This window comes from Hyla sarda, chromosome 6, assembly GCF_029499605.1.
Source record: "Hyla sarda isolate aHylSar1 chromosome 6, aHylSar1.hap1, whole genome shotgun sequence".
NCBI classification, from domain to species: Eukaryota; Metazoa; Chordata; class Amphibia; order Anura; family Hylidae; genus Hyla; species Hyla sarda.
Genome location: NC_079194.1, coordinates 290,422,951 through 290,444,303, shown reverse-complemented (window position 1 = coordinate 290,444,303; position 21,353 = coordinate 290,422,951). Strand labels below are relative to the sequence as shown.

Sequence of the window (21,353 nt, the reverse complement as noted above, 5' to 3'; positions counted from 1 at the left end):
TCACCACAACCGCCCGAAACCTAGCACAGCTGGCGTTCTGAACATAAGTGTTGAATAGGATGTCTAGGGGCGGAGTACCCCTTTAATAACTGACACACGGGAGGGAGATGAGGGGACAATAATAACTGACACACCGGGAAGGAAGATGAGGGGACATTAATAACTGACACACAGAGGGGGGTTAGATGAGTGGACATTAACAACTGACACAAGGGGGAAGATGTGGGGACAGTAATGACTGACACACATGAAAGATAAGGGGACAGTAATGACTGTGACACATGGGGTGGATAAGGGGACACTATTTACTGTGACACAGACAAGATGAAGGGACATTATTGACTGTGACAGAGAGAGATGAGGGGTCACTAATAACTGACACACAGGGAAGATAAGGGCACAGTAATGACTGTGACATACGAGGTGAATGAAGGGACAGTAATGACTGTGACATATGGGGAGACAAGGAGACACTATTTACTGTGACACAGACAAGATGAGGGAACATTAATGACTGTGACACAGAGAAACATGAGAGGACACTAATGACTGACACACAGGGAAGATAAGGGAACACTGTGGATGAAGGGACAGTAATGATTGTGACACATGGGGAGATGAGGGGACACTAATTACTGTGACACAGACAAGATGAGGGGCATTAATGATTGCGACACAGAGGGAGATGAGGGGACAATTGTGACTGTGACATAGAGAGAGATGAAGGGACAATAATGACTGAGACACATGAGGGGACACTAAGGAGTGACACACAGACAAAATGAGGGGACATTAATGACTGTGACATTTGAGGGGAGAAGAGGGGTCACTTATGACTATGACATACAGACAAGGTGAGGGGACATTAATGACGTCACGTTTAACGTCACAGGACATCACATTGTGTAACGTCCTGTTATGTGCAGCCCCCTTGGTTCCTAACTATTTTGCTGGTTCCCAGAGTCCGTGAATATTTGTCAAGCCCTGTCTTAACCCTCTATGTTTTAGGGTTACTCGGCTTTCCTTAATTTTAACCTGATGGTACAAAGGACATAGGGGGAGATTTATCAAAACCTGTCCAGAGGAAACGCTGCTGAGTTGCTCATCGCAACCAATCAGATCGCTTCTTTCATTTTGCAGAGGCCTTGTTAAAAATGAAAGAAGCAATCTGATTGGTTGCTATGGGCAACAAAGCAACTGGGCAACTTTTCCACTTGGCAGGTTTTGATAAATCTCCCCCACGTTGCCAAAATAATAGTCATATCATGTAGCATACAAATAATAGTCATACAGTGCCCCAAAAAAATAGTCATACAGTGTATAAACAATAGTAATACAATGTACAGTATATATATATAATAGTCATACAGGGGGAGGTTTATCAAAACCCGTCCAGAGGAAAAGTTGCTGAGTTGCCCATAGCAACCAATCAGATCGCTTCTTTCATTTTTCAGAGGCCTTTAGGCCTCTGAAAAATGAAAGAAGCGATCTGATTGGTTGCTATGGGCAACTTTAGGCCTGTGAAAAATGAAAGAAGCGATCTGACTGGTTGCTATGGGCAACTTTAGGCCTGTGAAAAATGAAAGAAGCGATCTGACTGGTTGCTATGGGCAACTTTAGGCCTGTGAAAAATGAAAGAAGCGATCTGATTGGTTGCTATGGGCAACTTTAGGCCTGTGAAAAATGAAAGAAGCGATCTGATTGGTTGCTATGGGCAACTTTAGGCCTGTGAAAAATGAAAGAAGAGATCTGATTGGTTGCTATGGGCAACTTTAGGCCTGTGAAAAATGAAAGAAGCGATCTGATTGGTTGCTATGGGCAACTCATCAACTTTTCCTCTGCACAGGTTTTGCTAAATTTTACCCATTTTCTTTTAGTGATTGAATTCGCTATTGCTGCATTCTGCGAAGGTTCCACAATGGTTTGTCGGTGAAGTAGCTCTGAAGTGGATAAGTAGTTTATAGACACGTTGCTGTGAGACAAATACACCAGTAGGGGCTGCCAGACACCCAGCGTACTCACCGAACAGTCTCCTAATTCATCATTTACAAGGAGAATAGCAGTGCGATCACAGTCTCCATCCCCAGTCACACAGCTGAATGTTTTATGCTGAAGCTGAATGGTAGCGACGGATATAAATGCCCAGTCATGGATGCCCAATATGCCCACTCATAGACTAACACAAGAGGCCTTCAGGAACACTCGTGCCTTACCTCACACTACCAGCTGTCTGTACTCAACTCACTACACAATTTAATGTGTATACAGCTGTGATGTGCTAAGACAGTGGTCTCAAACTGTGGCCCTCCAGATGTTGCAAATCTTCAACTCCCAGCACAACCGGGAGATTCTTATCATGGATGTGCGGCAAACAAATCTGCAGCAACTGTGTGATGTCATCCTGTCCATATGGAGGAACTGTGTGATGTCATCCTGTCCATATGGAGGAACTGTGTGATGTCATCATGTCCAAATGGAGGAACTGTGTGATGTCATCATGTCCATATGAAGGAACTGTGTGATGTCATCATGTCCAAATGGAGGAACTGTGTGATGTCATGTCCATATGGAGGAACTGTGTGATGTCATCATGTCCATATGGAGGAACTGTGTGATGTCATCATGTCCATATGGAGGAACTGTGTGATGTCATCATGTCCATATGGAGGAACTGTGTGATGTTGTTGTGTCTATATGGAGCTAAATTGTTGAGGAATGTTTCCAGCACCTTGTAGAAAGTATGGACCAAGAATGACGGCAAAAGGGGGTTCAACCCGGGACTAGCATGTCGTTTCTAATAAAGTGGCAATGAGTGTGTAATTTTGTGGGAAAGGATCCAGGATAACTTGTCATTTATTCATGAAAACCTTCTGCTCATCAAGGGCTGAGGTCTTATTCTATTGCCATCTAACTACTTGCAGAATAGGGCATCTAGGTGTATGACATCTATTTGTTAATATTTTGTACCTATTATTCCATCTATTTTCCATAGTATATTATACATTGTAGGGAGTCAACCAGTATTTGATACTCCTTTACTATATATGTATATGGTCATACAACATCTTCCGTGTACATATATTGTTCAAATTATTTTGGTATATTGTATTTCATAGTTCTACTGCCATGGGATGGTATATTTACCCGAAATGTGTTGGTTTTTTTTCCGGATAGCACATTTATGATGTTTAATGTCTATTTCTTCATTTTTTTTATATGCTATCCTGATGTTTTATGGGCAATGTGGTTAATGTTGTTTACATTTTGTAACACATTGTTTTGTTACCTCAACTATGAGACACTGGTCTCAAGGGGTGGACCTTTTTTGGACATGTGACCCTGACTTGTTCAGGTGCACCTGTTTGCCGAATGATTGGCTTTCCACCTACTTAAAGGGTTACTTTGCTCCCCAGCGTCCAGAACATTGAGTTCCTTAACGCTGTGTGCATGCTTCTGTGTTCATGCCCGCCTTCTCGTGACGTCATGGTCTGCCCCATCAATGAAAGTCTATGGCCATCACGCCCCCTCCCATAGACTTGCATTGAGGGGGCGGGATGTGACGTCACATGACAGGGAGGAGGGAGTGAACACGGAAGCCCGCACACAGCATTCAGGAACTCAATGTTCTGGATGCTGGGGAGCAGAGTAACCCTTTAAGACCACTGGATCCAAGTTTTTTTCAGTATGAGTAAGGCTAGGTTACCTGGCTGAAACGCGTCACTTTTATCCTGTCCTTGTTGATACCTGAATAAAGTTTTCAATTGCATGAGGATGCCTGGATGCCTCTTTTTTTACATTAGCTGTCTATGTATGCTTATGTAGCACCGCCCATATGACTCCTTAGCCCAGAATGATCAGAGATTTACATGAATAAATGACAAGTTATCCTGGAACTTGTCCCATAAAACTATATATCAATCTGCTCAGCTCCTCCTGCTCTATAACATGGTGCCTCCTGATTGGATGTCATTTATATCTTGACAAGTTCCCTTTTAGGGTGTGTTCACCAGTGCTGTGGAGTCGGAGTCGAGGAGTCGGACAAAATTTTGGGTACCTGGAGTAAGAGTCGGCAAACAATGCACCGACTCAGACTCCTACTAAATTTAGTTTGGAATAATAAAAAAAAAAAGCAAGTTTTAATGTCCCAATTCACAAAAAGTTATAATTAACAACTTCTCTACTGTAAGAATAAAGACCAATGCATGCAGTGCCTCACGTAACCGCAAAACGAACACGTTAAGTGACCGCGAAGAAGCATGCTTCTCATGTGCTTTACTATTTGGCACACAACGCACAATTAGGAGCGGCAATACTTATACTTTCCATAGTGTTGTGTTCTGCTGTTACAGGGAACCCATGGGTAACCTAGCCTCTCACTGATAAGGGATTAAGTAAATATGTTTTTTACAGGACTACAGACACTTGTATAAGTGAAGGGAATGGAGGGTCAATAGTTCAAGACTGAAGCTGTAAACCATTGGAAAAACTGCTGCCATTCAGCTAAGGCTATAAAAACTTGTAAACTCCGATTGTTAGCTTAAACTTTAAACATGACTATGGGATTCTACTAGGGAAATCATGTTTTATAATAAATGCCCCTTCCTGGATCCTCCCACTGCCCTATCTTCAGCAGCAGATCAGCACACAAAAAGGAGAAGGCAGCAGCTTCTGCCCAACTACCTCTCTCTGCTAGAAGAACTTGGTGGAACAGCTTCTTGGATTCAACTGTGTTTATAAATACATTCGCATATTAATACAGAGGAGTCGGGGAGTCGGAAGTACAAAAAACTGTGGAGTCGGAACATTTATCTATCGACTCCAGAGCCCTGGTGTTCAGACATGCGAGTTTTCTGCAGCAGATCTGCTGCTGCAGATTTTGCTGTCCATTGACTCCAATGGGTAGCAAAATCTGCTACAGCAGATCTGCAGCAGAAAATATGCACGTGTGAACGCAGCCTTTAACATCTTTAACAGATGTTGCTACCCAGTGAAGTCAATGGGCAGCAAAATCTGCAGCAGCAAATCTACAGAAAAAAAACGCATGTGTGAAGTAACCCTTGGGGTACAGCCACATAGGCGGATTACCTGCAGAATCTCCGTAGCTTATTTGCTGCGGAAAATCCGCAGCGGATTTTGCTACCATTGACTTCAATGGGGTCCAAAGGAAAAACTGCAAATCTGCCTCTATTGCAGATTTTCTGCTGTCCCATTGAAGCCAATAGTAGTAAAATCCGCTGCAGATTTTCCACAGCAAATATCTGAAATCTGCCCGTGTGAACATACCCTTAGAGAGCTTCAGATTCATGTCTTCCACTTCACCATCTAGCGTGCCTGAGCTGCTAATCCTTCTATCGTCTCTGTTTTTACTTCAGTTCTGAAAAGACGCCAGCATGTAAAATGGCAGCTGGCACAGTGTGACTGTGGGTATATTGAGTACTATTAGTTTCACACAGAGTATCTCCGCTAATGGAGGTTGATATGGAGAGCGGGCAGAGGACTTGGCAGGACATGGAGAGAAAATGATCCCATTAGCAGTGGATTCCTGGCTTACAGGTCCCGGGCTCCGGAGCCGACGTATTTAATTACGAATAAATTATGTTGTTATAGCGCAAGACAAATGGTGGCCCCCTCCCTTACAGGGACCGGGTTTACTCACCTCGTGTCCTTGTGGGACTGACAGTAACAGTCAATATGTAATGGTCTCTCTGCACCCCGACCATAAATCCTGGTACAAACCTTGAATTGCGATCTAGATAAATCCATGAATGGATGAGTCTACGAATAAATCCTCTGCCAGGAACATAACGCTGGCACATTACCAGCCCTACATCCATAGTAATGTCATGTTTACCGCTAAACAAATGATATCAGCTGAGGATGCTCTTTACTGGGGCACCTCATATATCTGCATAGAATCGGCCGGGCGGACAGGACAATGAGCTGTAATATGCCGACATAAAGTGGTTTTTCTGCAGAACGCCAAGGAAAACATAAAGAAATCCATTATTACTTGGGAATAAATAAAAATCTATCTAGTACCGCATAAAATGCCTTTCTGACAAGAAATGCAGAATGGAATTAGGGTGGCCTATAAGTGTAGCACCTTTGCAGTGGCGCATGGTATTATGGGGGGTTTGGGTGGCTGCTACCTCTGTCTGGCCCAAGATATGCAAGTAGCCCCTGGCCAACCAAAGTGACAATCTTGTAATCTGCCAATATGTATTGGGTTAACTGGATAAATACGAGTCTGTATTATGCTGCATTCACATCTCGTTTTTTTACATACGGGTGCCGGATTCGGCTGGGGGAGAGGAAAACCGGGCGCTCCCGTACCCCAGCCGGATCAGCCCGTAAATCCATTTACTTTAATGAGCCGACCGGAATCAAACGGTGACTCCGGTCGGCTCAGTTTTGACCCGTATCCAGTTTCCCAACCGGACCTAAAACCGTAGTATACTACGGTTTTAGGTCAGGTCACAAAACTGGATACGGGTCAAAACTGAGCCGACCGGAGTCACCGTTTGATTCCGGTCGGCTCATCAAAGTAAATGGATTTACGGGCTGATCCGGCTGGGGTACGGGAGCGCCCGGTTTTCCTCTCCCCCAGCCGAATCCGGCACCCGTATGTAAAAAAACGAGATGTGAATGCAGCCTTACTTTGTCTCCATGCTCCCAGGCTACTACACATGTCCAGTTGCCTTCATACTAGTTCTGATTCCAATGTTACCATAAAGCATGCATCAGGGCAAAAGGGCATTTTTACCTGATAAGCCCAGGAGTGAAGAGGGGGAGTGTTTGAGCATGGTTCTGGTGTCTGAAATTAGAGCTCTGGTCTGGAGATTAAAGAGGTATTCCGGGCAAAAATATTTTATCCCCTATCCAAAGGATAGGGGATAAGATGTCTGATCGCGGAGAGGGGGGCCCGCTGCTGAGACCCCCCGCGATCTCCCTGCAGCACCCGCATTCTATGCGGGGACTGCGTCTCTAGTTTCGGAAACATCCGGGTTTCCGGGACTGGAGACGTGACGTCACGCCACTCCCCCTCCATTCATGTCTATGGGAGGGGGCGTGACGGCCGTCACGCCCCCTCCCATAGACATGAATGGAGGGGGCGTGGCGTGATGTCACGTCCCCAGTCCCTGAAATATGGAGATTTCCGAAACTGGAGATTTTGGAGATTCAGGGATATCGCGGGGGGGGGGGGGGGGGGTCTCAGCAGCAGGCCCCCTGCAATCAGACACCTTATCCCCTATCCTTTGGCATCAGTTGATTTAAAAAAAAAAAAAAGTTTTCCAAGGGAGTACCCCTTTAACAACCTGTTAGTATTTGAATTTATGCTGAGAGGCAAGTAGATCAAAACACAAATGGTGGATGTGCGGCTGTGTTTCTTTTTCTCTTTGTCTATACACAGTATGATACTGTCAGCTATGACTAGACACTGTGTGTAGGATGCAGGGACGCAGCCCTTTGACGGGCAGAACGGTAACACCTAGCTTATTCATTTGAGCAGAACAAGGGCATACTGTCTACACAGAATAACATTTATTTGTATAGAAAGGAGGTTTTGACTTTAGACATGGCATGAAGGGGTGGCAGTGGAGAAGAAAGGGAAGCCAAGGTTAAAAAACAGCCCAGGGCAGTGTTTCCCAACCAGAGTGCCTCCAGCTGTTGCAAAACTACAACTCCCAGCATGCCCGGACAGCCGAAGGCTGTCCGGTCATGCTGGGAGTTGTAGTTTTGCAGCAGCTGGAGGCACCCTGGTTGGGAAACACTGTCCTAGGGTCTTTATTTGCTCCTTCTGAACCAGTCTTAGGGTGGGTTCACACCACGTTTTTACAATACAGTTCCTGTATCAGGTTTTTGATTAAAAAAACTGATTCCTCAAAACCTGACAAAACTGTATTAAAACGTGTGTACAAATTTTTATCTGTATACGGTTTGAAAAATCATGTCCGGTTGCATCTGTTTTTTAAGAAAAAAATGTATACATTTTTAACTTTTCACTCCATTATGAATAAAGTTTCACTTGTTTGATTGAAATTCCAAGAAAAAAAACTGAGCAAAGCCAAAAACCGTATGGTGAAAACCGGATGGAACCGTACGCACATACATTTCTGTACGGTTCCCATTGACTCCCATGTAAAAAAAAAAACGTATACAGCTTAATACAGTTTTTCATCCGTATCAAAAACCGTGGTAGGCCACGGTTTTCTCTCCGTAAAAAAAAAAAAAAAGTAAAAAACCGTATGGTTTGAAAAACGGAGACAACCGTATACATTATGGTGCATATGGTTTTGAATGGGAAGTCTATGGGCACGGTTTTCTGTACGGTTGCTTATGTTTTTTTTTTTTTTATGAAACCATATAGTAAAATCGTGGCGTGAACCCACCCTTAGGGTACTTTCACACGTGCGGATTTACAGCGTATTTTACGTTGCAGATCCGCCGCTGAGCAGACACACTGCGAGTCGCGGTGTACTCGCACACATCGCGGACGCTCCCCCTGCTCAATGAGCTAGGCTGAGAGCTGCCGCGATGTGCCAGTATACTGAGCATGCGCGCGGCGACTTGCACGCTGCAGTGTGTCTGCTCGTAGCGGCGTATTGCCGCTCTGAGCAGGCACATATAAAGGCAGCATATAGGAGGTCCTTCAGCGGCGGATCCCTGGCGAAATCCGCACGTGTGAACGTTCCCTTAGGTTTCTGAACAGAATTCTATTTTGAAATTCCAGTGCAGCAGAGTCCCATTGGTGGCAAAGGGATTCTGCTGCACAGCGCACACGACGCAATTTCCATGGCAGATCTCCATCGCAATCTCCCCCGCAGAAATTCATCTGTTAAAAGAACGAACTTGGTCATTTTTACGCGCAGAATACATTGCCGTCTATGGGGACAGCAAGGTCTGCACGGTCCTAGTGTGGACTAATTCATTCAGCAGTCCTCGGAATCTCCGTACGGAATATTTCCAGCCAGCGATTTTGTAATGTGAACCTACCCAACTATGTTACTGCCCATTAAACTAAACAACAGAAGGCAGATTCTATACAAGTGTATGAGCCTGCAGCGAAGAGAAGACAGGGGGAGAACGATTGTTGGGGGTGTCAGTACTGAGACCTCGACCAATCAAAACTTTCGACATGACTCTCTGATATGTTAAAAGTTTTTTCTTAAATGACATCAACACTTTAAAGGGGTTATCCAGAAAAAAACTTATATATATAGAAACTGGCTCCAGAAAGTTAAACAGATTTGTAAATTACTTCTATTAAAAAATCTTAATCCTTTCAGTACTTATGAGCTGCTGAAGTTGAGTTGTTCTTTTCTGTCTAAGTGCTCTCTGATGACACCCGTCTCGGGAACTGTTCAGAGTAGAAGCAAATCCCCATAGCAAACCTCTTCTACTCTGTGCAGTTCCCGAGACAGACATAGGTGTCAGCAGAGAGCACTGTTGCCAAACAGAAAAGAACAACTCAACTTCAGCAGCTGATAATTATTGGAAAGATTACGATTTTTTAATAGAAGTAATTTACAAATCTGTTTAACTTTCTGGAGCCAGTTGATATAAAAAAAAAGTTTTTCCCTGGAATATCCCTTTAAGCCTTACTGGTCTACACACACACCAGAAGGCAAGATGTAGCTTCTACAATATATTGCTTCCTCTGTTTATTTAAAGGGGTACTCCGCTCACACACATCTTATCCTCTATCCAAAGGATAGGGGTACTCCCCTGGAAAAAAATTTTTTTAATGAACTGATGCCAGAAAGTTAAACAAATTTGTAAATTACTTCTATTAAATCTTAATCCTTCCAGTACTTATCAGCTGCTGTATGCTCCTAGGAAGTTTTTTTCTTTTTAAATTTCCTTTCTGTCTGAACACAGTCCTCTCTGCTGACACCTCTGTCCCTTTTAGGAACTATCCGGAGCAGTATAGGTTTGCTATGGGGATTTGCTCCTACTCTGGACAGTTCCTAAAATGGACAGAGGTGTCAGCAGAGAGCACTGTGGTCAGACAGAAAGGAAATTCAAAAAGAAAAGAACTTCCACTGGAACATACAGCAGCTGATAAGTATTGGAAGGATTAAGATTTCTAAATAGAAGTCATTTACAAATCTGTTTAACTTTCTGGCACCTGTTGATTTAAAAAATAATGTTTTCCAGGGGAGTACCCCTTTAAGGATGCATTGCTGTTTCCCATATGCAGAGGTAAAGAAAACAAGTACAAATGTAGCGGATCTGTTCTTTAAAATGATCAGCTTAGATGCAAACTCTTCGGCTGTTGTCTGGAATCGTCATTTCTCATCAGGGTTTACCGATTTCCTGTCCACCATGCTCTACACTGCAATGTTCAGATAAACCTCTGTGTATAAGTAAAAGCATTCTATAACATAAACATTACATAACTAAATATTCAATAAATAAATAGACGAACATTGGGTAAGTTAGGGTGCGCTCACACGGCCGTCTGTCCCCGTTTTTTTTTATCCCCGTTTCGGTTCCGTTCTTGCAGGCTGTAAACGTATTAAAAACGGTTTTAAAATAATCCCATTCTTGTCAATGGGATTATTTTTTTACAATCCGTTTACATCCGTTTGTACCCGTCTGCGCTCATTTCCGTTTTTTTGACGGCAGAAAAAAACGACAAATGCAGTATTTTTTTCTTCCGTCAAAAGAACGGAAGAAAAAACGGATACAGTAAATTTAACATTGAAGTCTATGGAAAATGGATGAGCCTTTAATGTCATCCGTTTGCATCCGTTTTTTCAATCAGTTTTTTGATACTTACATACTTACAAAAAAAAAAAAAAAAAGATATATATTTTTTTGTTTATTAACTGAACAATGACTGATTTAAACGGATAACATCCGTTTGCATCCGTTATTGTCCTTTTTTTTTTTTTTTAAGTCCCTTTTTTTTTTTTTTTTTTTTGACGGGAGAAGAACGGGATGGGTCTAGACGGCCGTGATAACGCAGCCTTACCTGTACACTGAGTCAAACAAGCCTCAATAGGGGTGTCCTTCCGCACAGTATATAAGGGTGCGTTCACACGAGCTGATTTTTTTGCGGATTTTCCGCTGCGTATTTGAAAGTGGGCGGGCTCTTCTCGGCTGTCCGCAGCAGATTTTCCGCAGCGGAATTTACGCTGCGGAAAATCCGCCGCAAGCCCCATTGAAGTCAGTAGGGACCACAGCGTAAATTCCACCACGGAAAATCTGCTGCGGACAGCCGAGAACAGCCCGCCCACTTTCAAATACGCAGCGGAAAACCCGCAAAAAAATTCGCTCGTGTGAACGTACCCTAAGTGTTGTAGATGGAAATGTTGGATGTTTGCCCGCATTAATAATAAATGTCTAAGTCTTGTACAGCAGTGATTCCCAACCAGGGTGCCTCCAGCTGTTGCAAAACTACAACTCCCAGCATGCCCGGACAGCCTCTGGCTGTCCGGGCATGCTGGGAGTTGAAGTTTTGCAACAGCTGGAGGCACCCTGGTTGGGAAACACTGTTGTACAGTAACCAGAAGAATTCTCAATTGATAATCATCTATCTACAAAAAAAAGAGCGTGGCCCCTCACCTGGTGGATCTCCTGCCAGCCGTTCTCGTCTTTGCACCCCACCATGGCATGTTCGTGCAGCAAGAGTTCACAGCAGTAGGGGTCTCCCCCCACCATGGCGGTGTGGTACAGGGGGGTCAGTCCTCGGCTGTCCTTGTAGTCGGGGGAAGCTCCTAACTCCAACAGAGTCTGCAAACAATAGGATATAATCAATGGTAACATGTTATGACAGTATTTTTAGCACAGTACAGTACAGTATTATAGGTTTCCTTCCAGAATAAAGACCAGATGCACAACTACTGTTGCCGGCAATATCCCTACAGCATCTGTCAGCTATTCCTCCCGTCCTCTCCATATAGATGCATGCTCAGTTTGTCTGCGCGTGCTTGTGCTCTCAATGAGTAAAAGGAAATAGGCTGCAGTTTAGAGAAGTCTGAATTGGTTGTTGGAATTTACCTTGCCCTATTCTGCACTCTCCATATACATGCATGCTCTATTTGTCTGAGCATGCGTGAGCTCTCGATAAAAAAAAGAGATGTAGGCTGCTGCATAGAGGAGTCTAAATTGGGTGTTGAAATTTACGTTGCTCTATTATCTATTCTCCGTACACATGTATGCTCACTTTGACTGAGCATGCATGTGTTCTCAATGAAAAAGGGGGAATAACCTGCTGCTTAGAGGAGTCTAAATTGGGTGTTGGAATTTACCTTGCCCTATTTTGCACTCTCTATATACATGCATGCTCTATTTGTCTGAGCGTGCATGAGCTCTCAATAAAAAAGAGATGTAGGCTGCTGCATAGAGGAGAATAAATTGGGTGCTGAAATTTACTTTGCTCTTTTATCTATTTTCCATACACATGCATGCTCACTTTGACTGAGCGTGCATGTGCTCTCAATGAAAAAGGGGAATAACCTGCTGCTTAGAGGAGTCTAAAATGGGTGTTGGAATTCATCTTGCCTTATTCTCTACTCTCCATATTTATGCATGCTTAGTTTGTCTGTGCGTGCATGTGTTCTCAATGAGAAAAGGGAAATAATCTGCTGCTAAAAAGGCTCTGGAGTGAGTGTTGAAATGTATCTTGCCCTATTTTCTTCTACTCTCTATATACATGCATGCGCTATTTGTCTGAGCATGCATGAGTTCTCAATAAAAAAGAGATGTAGCCTGCTGCATAGAGGAGTATAAATTGGGTGCTGAAATTTACTTTGCTCTATTATCTTTTCTCCATACACATGCATGCTCCCTTTGACTGAGCGTGCATGTGTTCTCAATGAAAAAGGGGAATAGCCTGCTGCTTAGAGGAGTCTAAATTGGGTGATGGAATTTATCTTGCCTTATTCTCTACTCTCCATATTCATGCATGCTTAGTTTGTCTGAGCGTGCATGTGTTCTCAATGAGAAAAGGGAAATAATCTGCTGCTAAAGGGACTCTGGATTGGGTGTTGAAATTTATCTTGTACTATATGAATACTCTATTTGTCTGAGCGTGCATGAGCTCTCAATAAAAAAAGAGATGTAAGCTGCTGCATAGAGGAGTATAAATTGGGTGCTGAAATTTACTTTGCTCTATTATCTTTTCTCAATACACATGCATGCTCCCTTTGACTGAGAGTGCATGTGTTCTCAATGAAAAAAGGGGAATAACCTGCTTCATAGAGGATTCTAAATTGGGTGTTGGAATTTACCTTGCCTTATTCTCTACTCTCCATATTCATCCATGCTTAGTTTGTCTGAGCGTGCATGTGTTCTCAATGAGAAAGGGGAATATGCTGCTGCTTAGAGGCATCTGGATTGGGTGTTGAAGTTTACCTTGACCTGACTTTCTATATACATGCATGCTCTATTTGTCTGAGCGTGCATGTGTTTTCAATGAGGAAAAAAAAGAAATAAGCTGTTGCTTAGAGGCGTCTGGATTGGGTGTTAAAATTTACCTTGCCCTGTTCTTTTCTCTCCATATACATGAATGCTCAATTTGTCTGAGCATGCACGTGTTCTCAATTAAAAAAGAGAAGTAAGCTGCTGCTTAGAGGTGTCTAAATTGGGTGTTTACATTTACTTTGCCATATTATCTACTCTCCATACATATGCATGCTCACTTTAACTGAGCGTACATGTGGTCTTAATGAGAAAAGGGGAATAAGCTGCTGCTTAGAGGAGTCTGGATCGGGTGTTAAAATTTATCTTGCACTATTAACATTATCAGCGCATCACTATACACACTGGTCTTGCCAAAATAGTCACATTTGGATGACTTTGTTCTAATGTATTTGGAAACATGAAGAGGGTTGATCTCTAAGAACATTTATCACCTATGCACAGGTTTGCTGATAACTGCATGATCGCAGGGGGGGGGGGGGGGGGGGCTGTATGACACCAAGGACCCCTGTCTGGGACTGACGGAGATATCGATCAGCTATTTCTATCAGTACTTAGGCCAGTGTCTCCAAACCAGGGTGCCTCCAGCTGTTGCAAGGCTACAACTCCCAGCATGCCCAAACAGCCAACGGCTGTCCGGGCATGCTGGGAGTGTAGTTTTGCAACAGCTGGAGGCACACTGGTTTGGAAACACTGATTTAGGCTGTCCGAGCATGCTGGGAGTTGTAGTTATGCAACAGCTAGAGACACCCTGATTGGGAAACACTGGCTTAGGCTGTCCGGGCATGATGGGAATTGTAGTTTTGCAACAGCTGGAGGCACACTGGTTTGGAAACACTGACTTAGGCTGTCCGGGCATGCTGGGAGTTGTGGTTATGCAACAGCTGGAGACACCCTGATAGGGAAACACTGGCTTAGGCTGTCCGGGCATGATGGGAATTGTAGTTTTGCAACAGCTGGAGGCACCCTGGTTTGGGAACAATGACTTAGGCTGTCCGAGCATGCTGGGAGTTGTAGTTTTGCAACAGCTGGAGGCACCCTGATTGGGAAACATTGACTTAGGCAGTCCAGGCATGCTGGGAGTTGTAGTTATGCAACAGCTGGGGGCACCCTGTTTTGGAAACACTGACTTGGGCTGTCCGAGCATGCTGGGAGTGGCAGTTATGCAACAGCTGGAGGCACCCTGGTTGGGAAACGCTGACTTAGGTTGTCCAAGCATGCTGTGAGTTGTAGTTATGCAACAGCTGGAGGAACCCTGGTTGGGAAACACTGACTTAGGCTGTCCGGGCATGCTGGGAGTTGTAGTTATGCAACAGCTTGAGGCACCCTGGTTGGGAAACACTGAGTTAGGCTGTCTGAGCATGCTGGGTGTTGTAGTTATGCAACAGCTGGAGGCACACAGGTTGCGAAACACTGCTGTAGACAGCCCTTTAAAGAAATTCAATGGAACATAGCATGATTTGGTGTGCCTCAGGGACGTGCACAGACATTTTGGGAGGCAGGGGCTCAAGTAGAAAAAAAGGGCAGGTGCTTTCAAAGGGCAGGGGCTCAAGCCCCCTTTTGAGTCCCAGATGAGCCTCCATGTGCACTTTATGCAATGCAAATCCACATGTATGGCCATGTTTGTGCTGTATTACAAGTAATGAGAAAAAGACACAACACATATATTACATGAATATAACAAACACACAGCACACGGGATCTCCTATTATATATGATTTCCTATACATTTATTTACTAAGATGCCAACACCAAGTATGAATAATACAGCTGTGGCCTATTTCCCATATAGGAAGTACAGTCTGAATAATTCAACAGTGAGGTGCAGCTTCTTAGCCATAGGATCTAATTGTATGGAAACAGTAAATCCATTTGCTGACCCTAATTTGTAGAAAATAGGCGTCCTGATCCGCCATGTAATGTGCCCGATAAGAGCGCACAGCCACGATAATTTGCAATTTCTCTCTTTTTTTTTTTTTTCTTCCCACCAGGTACATTCAGAGAATAGAACATTGAAATGTAGAATATTGCTAGTAACATCCGCTAATGGAAGATTTCAAGAGAGGTGACCCAGTAAAGAGTGGAAATATATGTGTGGTGACCCAGTACAGGAGATGTTACCCCGTATCCTTGCTGCCCTGTCCGGCAGCCTCCCTTCAGTGTTCCCTGGGCCCCTTGTGCTTGTTTCCCCCCCTGTATATTTGTTTTGCTATGTATTATAATATATAATGTGCTGTTGCTTTAAGAAATGGACCATGTGATTGTTCCCCAGGAGGTACCAGTGACCAGCCACCGAGAACAGGGAGGAGATAGATAGATATGAGATAGATATGAGATAGATAGATATGAGATAGATAGATAGATATGAGATAGATAGATAGATATGAGATAGATAGATAGATATGAGATAGATAGATATGAGATAGATAGATATGAGATAGATAGATAGATATGAGATAGATAGATAGATATGAGATAGATAGATAGATATGAGATAGATAGATAGATATGAGATAGATAGATATGAGATAGATAGATATGAGACAGATAGATATGAGACAGATAGATAGATATGAGATAGATAGATATGAGATAGATAGATATGAGATAGATAGATATGAGATAGATAGATATGAGATAGATAGATAGATAGATAGATAGATAGATAGATATGAGATAGATAGATATGAGATAGATATGATCAGGAGTAGTTCTACTGCTGTTAGTAGAACTACTCCTGATCTAAGGCTGCTCCTATCTATCCATCTCATATCTATCCATCTCATATCTATCTATCTCATATCTATCTATCTCATATCTATCTCATATCTATCTCATATCTATCTCATATCTCTCATATCTATCTATCTATCTCATATCTATCTCATATCTATCTATCTATCTCATATCTATCTATCACATATCTATCTATCTCATATCTATCTCATATCTATCTATCTATCTCATATCTATCTCATATCTATCTATCTCATATCTATCTATCTATCTATCTCATATCTATCATATCTATCTATCTCATATCTATCTCATATCTATCTATCTATCTCATATCTATCTATCTCATATCTATCTATCTCATATTTATCTATCTCATATCTATCTCATATCTATCTATCTCATATTTATCTATCCATCTAGAAAGGAAATAGTGCGGTGAATAAATGCGGTGGGTTCACACAGGTATAGGATCCTGGCAAACAGATTCCATCTTGATAACTAGTAGATAAATGCAGCACAACCGACGGCAGAAAAATCCTGTATAGTGGCGTTTACCTCACGGTGTAAAAAACAGGTACAACGTTTTAGTGACCTCACTCCAGCATTTTCAAGTTTTAAAAAGTGGCGCGAGGTCACTGAAATGTTTTACCCGTTTTTTACACCATGAAGAAAACTCCACTATATGGGATTTTCCTGCCGTCTGGTGTGCAGCATTTATCTATAAGCTATCTATCTATCTATCTATCTATCTCTCGTAGTGTCTTCCTTTTCCTCAGGTGCCTCATTGTGATCCGCAGACACAACTAGAACAATGGTTAGCAGTATTATTACTCATCACCAGGATACATTTGGCGGTTTCTATTGTTCTTAGATACAATCTGAGATATCGTGTTCTGTATAAACATGAATGTATTTCGCTTCCCATTTATCTGACAAATACCTAAACAAACCCGCCTGGAAGACAGAACGTATGTGGAGGCGGCGGTCCCATAGAGGCAGGACAGGAGAGGATGCAGATATATATATATACACAGTGACCCCCCCCCCCCCCCAACCTACGATGGCCCCGACATACGATCATTTCAACATACGATGGTCTCTCAGAGGCAGCATCAACATACGATGCTTTTGTATGTCGGGGCCATCGCATAAACGGCTATCCAGCAGCGCAGACTGCTTCAGCTGCCACCGGATAGCCATTTACGGTGCCCCGTGAGCTCCGGTGATGGTCACTTACCTGTCCTCGGGGCTCCGGCGCGTCCTCTTCGGGCTCCCCTGCATCGTCGGCGCTCTCCATCGTCGTCATCACGTTGCTGCGCACACCGTCCCGTCATCCAATAGGAGCAGCGTGCGTAGTAACGTGATGGCGGCGACGGAGCGCGCGGATGCCGGGGAAGCAGAGGCCTTGCCGGAGCGTCGGGGACACCCCGGGGACGCGGCGACAGCGATGGAGGGCGACATCCAGGGCAGCGGTGACAGTACGGAGCGGCGGGGACAGGTGAGTACAACTTCCTCTAACAGTGGTCTTCAAACTGCGGAATTCCAGATGTTGCAAAACTACAACACCCAGCATGCACGGACAGCCGTTGGCTGTCCGGGCATGCTGGGTGTTGTAGTTTTGCAACATCTGGAGGTCCGCCGGTTTTAGACCACTGTCCTATACTTTACATTGCACGGATCCCTCAACATGCAATGGTTTCAACAAACGATGGTTCATTTGGAACGGATTACCATTGTATGTTGAGGGACCACTGTATATATATATTATATATATATATATATATATATATATATATATATATATATATATACATACACGCAGTACAAAATAAATATCAAAAAAGTCCCAGAAATGTCTGACAGAAACTATTCAGGGCTTGTTTCTCAGCGGAAACAATTAAAGTCATATAGTTTTTGGTTACAAATCCGATATCGTTCCATTCTTTTCCTGCAGTTACATTTGGCCATATTGATCTCTATGAGATTTTTACAGGAGGAGAACAGGAGGTACATTCATCCAAACATCCAGAAGATTTGTTTGTCATATTTCCCTCTGTTATTTCCCAATTACCAGCTAGGGATCGTGCTTTTTCCAGAGATAGAATAGCATTTCCCTGTGTATATTCTTATGAATGCTCATCTCACGTACATAGTTCACTATTCTCTGCAAAGATTGACACTACTGTACAATCCCTCTACTAATAGATATATTAAAGAATATAAAAGAATAGAACACAATACTGCCCCCTGTGGTCCCCACTAGTAACCCAGTCACTCACTCAGGGTATGTCTTACGGGGTCACGATTGGACTGACTGATGATCTCTTGCTCTGTGCAACACACTGCAGGAGATCTGCGGCGGGATCAATCACAGTCAATCACAGTAGGGATCCTGCCGCAGCTGCTGAGGCAGAGATCACACCATTCTTGCAGTGTTAAACATGGCAGCACTGACCACTGCATCTATAGGATTGACAAGGGAAGGGGGTTCCCCTTGTCCCCCATTGCTAATCCTGCAATGCAATTGCGGGGTCCCGATGGTTGTCATGGCAGCAGGAAGAAAGCTGATGGCCTCCAGTCTGCTGAGTACGGAAACCTGTGAGGTCCAGCCATAGGAGTATACTGACGGTTATACTATACTGCAGCACAGATGTGAAAAAAGGAAAAAGTATAACAATAAAATGTTTTTCAATGAATAAATAAAATGTAAAAAATTAAATAAGGTGTAAAAAATGAAATAAATGCCCCTTTCACAATAAAGCCCTGTATTATTTAAAAAAATATATATATATATTTATCATCATAATAATAATAATAATAATAATAATAATAATAATAATAATATATATATATATATATATATATATATATATATATACACACACTGTCACGATGCCGGCTGGCAGGTAGTGGACCCTCTGTGCCAGAGAGGGATTGGCGTGGACCGTGCTAGTGGACCGGTTCTAAGCCACTACTGGTTTTCACCAGAGCCCGCCGCAAAGCGGGGTGGTCTTGCTGCGGCGGTAGTGACCAGGTCGTATCCACTAGCAACGGCTCACCTCTCTGGCTGCTGAAGATAGGCGCGGTACAAGGGAGTAGGCAGAAGCAAGGTCGGACGTAGCAGAAGGTCGGGGCAGGCAGCAAGGATCGTAGTCAGGGGCAACGGCAGAAGGTCTGGAAACACAGGCAAGGAACACACAAGGAACGCTTTCACTGGCACTAAGGCAACAAGATCCGGCAAGGGAGTGCAAGGGAAGTGAGGTAATATAGGGAAGTGCACAGGTGAAAACCCTAATTGGAACCACTGCGCCAATCAGCGGCGCAGTGGCCCTTTAAATCGCAGAGACCCGGCGCGCGCGCGCCCTAGGGAGCGGGGCCGCGCGCGCCGGGACAGAACAGACGGGGAGCGAGTCAGGTAGGGGAGCCGGGGTGCGCATCGCGAGCGGGCGCTACCCGCATCGCGAATCGCATCCCGGCTGGCAGCAGGATCGCAGCGCCCCGGGTCAGAGGACGTGACCGGAGCGCTGCAGCGGAGGGAGTGAAGCGAGCGCTCCGGGGAGGAGCGGGGACCCGGAGCGCTCGGCGTAACAGTACCCCCCCCCTTGGGTCTCCCCCTCTTCTTGGAGCCTGAGAACCTGAGGAGCAGACTTTTGTCAAGGATGTTGTCCTCAGGTTCCCAGGATCTCTCTTCAGGACCACAACCCTCCCAGTCTACTAAAAAAAAATTTTTCCCTCTGACCTTTTTGGCAGCCAAAATTTCCTTGACCGAGAAGACGTCCGAGGAGCCGGAAACAGGAGTGGGAGGAACAGATTTGGGAGAAAAACGGTTGAGGATGAGTGGTTTGAGAAGAGAGACGTGAAAGGCATTAGGGATACGAAGAGAAGGAGGAAGAAGAAGTTTATAAGAGACAGGATTAATTTGACACAAAATTTTGAAAGGACCAAGATAGCGTGGTCCCAACTTGTAGCTAGGGACACGGAAGCGGACATATTTAGCGGAGAGCCATACCTTGTCTCCAGGGGAAAAAACGGGGGAAGCTCTTCTTTTCTTATCCGCGAACCTCTTCATGCGTGAAGAAGCCTGTAAGAGAGAATTTTGGGTCTCTCTCCATATAATGGAAAGGTCACGAGAAATTTCATCCACAGCGGGCAGACCAGAGGGCAAGGGGGTAGGGAGGGGGGGAAGAGGGTGACGGCCGTACACCACGAAAAATGGGGATTTGGAGGAAGATTCAGAGACCCTGAAGTTATACGAGAATTCGGCCCATGGAAGGAGATCTGCCCAGTCATCCTGGCGGGAGGAAACAAAATGTCGCAAATAATCACCCAGGATCTGGTTAATTCTTTCTACTTGTCCATTGGACTGGGGATGATATGCAGAGGAAAAATTTAATTTAATCTTGAGTTGTTTACAGAGAGCTCTCCAGAATTTAGACATGAATTGGACCCCTCTATCCGAGACAATCTGCGTAGGCAACCCGTGAAGACGAAAAATGTGTACAAAAAATTGTTTAGCCAACTGAGGCGCAGAAGGAAGACCAGGAAGAGGGATGAAATGTGCCATTTTGGAGAATCGATCAACGACCACCCAAATAACGGTGTTGCCACGGGAAGGGGGTAAATCAGTAATAAAATCCATACCAATCAGAGACCAAGGCTGTTCGGGGACAGGCAGAGGATGAAGAAAACCAGCGGGCTTCTGGCGAGGAGTCTTATCCCGGGCACAGATAGTGCAGGCTCGCACAAAGTCCCCAACATCCGTCTCCAGAGTCGGCCACCAATAGAAGCGGGAGATGAGTTGCACAGATTTCTTGATGCCCGCATGACCTGCGAGATGGGAGGAGTGACCCCATTTGAGGATTCCGAGGCGTTGGCGTGGAGAAACAAAGGTCTTTCCTGGAGGAGTCTGCCTGATGGAGGCAGGAGAAGTGGAGATCAGGCAGTCAGGTGGAATGATGTGTTGCGGAGGGAGATCAACTTCTGAGGCATCCGAGGAACGAGAGAGAGCATCGGCCCTAATGTTCTTATCGGCAGGACGAAAGTGAATCTCAAAATTAAATCGGGCAAAGAACAGAGACCACCGGGCCTGGCGAGGATTCAGCCGTTGGGCCGACTGGAGGTAGGAGAGGTTCTTGTGGTCGGTGTAGATAATAACAGGAAATCTTGATCCCTCCAGCAGATGCCTC

The 21,353-nt window shown here is 44.2% G+C and overlaps 1 protein-coding gene across 5 annotated transcripts in view; it reads right to left on the bottom strand.

Moving 5' to 3' along the window:
* Positions 1 to 21,353, bottom strand: part of SHANK2 (SH3 and multiple ankyrin repeat domains 2) — a 582,141-nt gene that overhangs the window by 399,669 nt on the left and 161,119 nt on the right. For all 5 annotated transcript variants that reach the window (XM_056527699.1, XM_056527698.1, XM_056527700.1 and 2 more), the window contains one exon: positions 11,572 to 11,739. In XM_056527699.1, the coding sequence (XP_056383674.1) occupies positions 11,572 to 11,739 (168 nt within the window). The remainder of the gene's footprint in view (positions 1 to 11,571; positions 11,740 to 21,353) is intronic.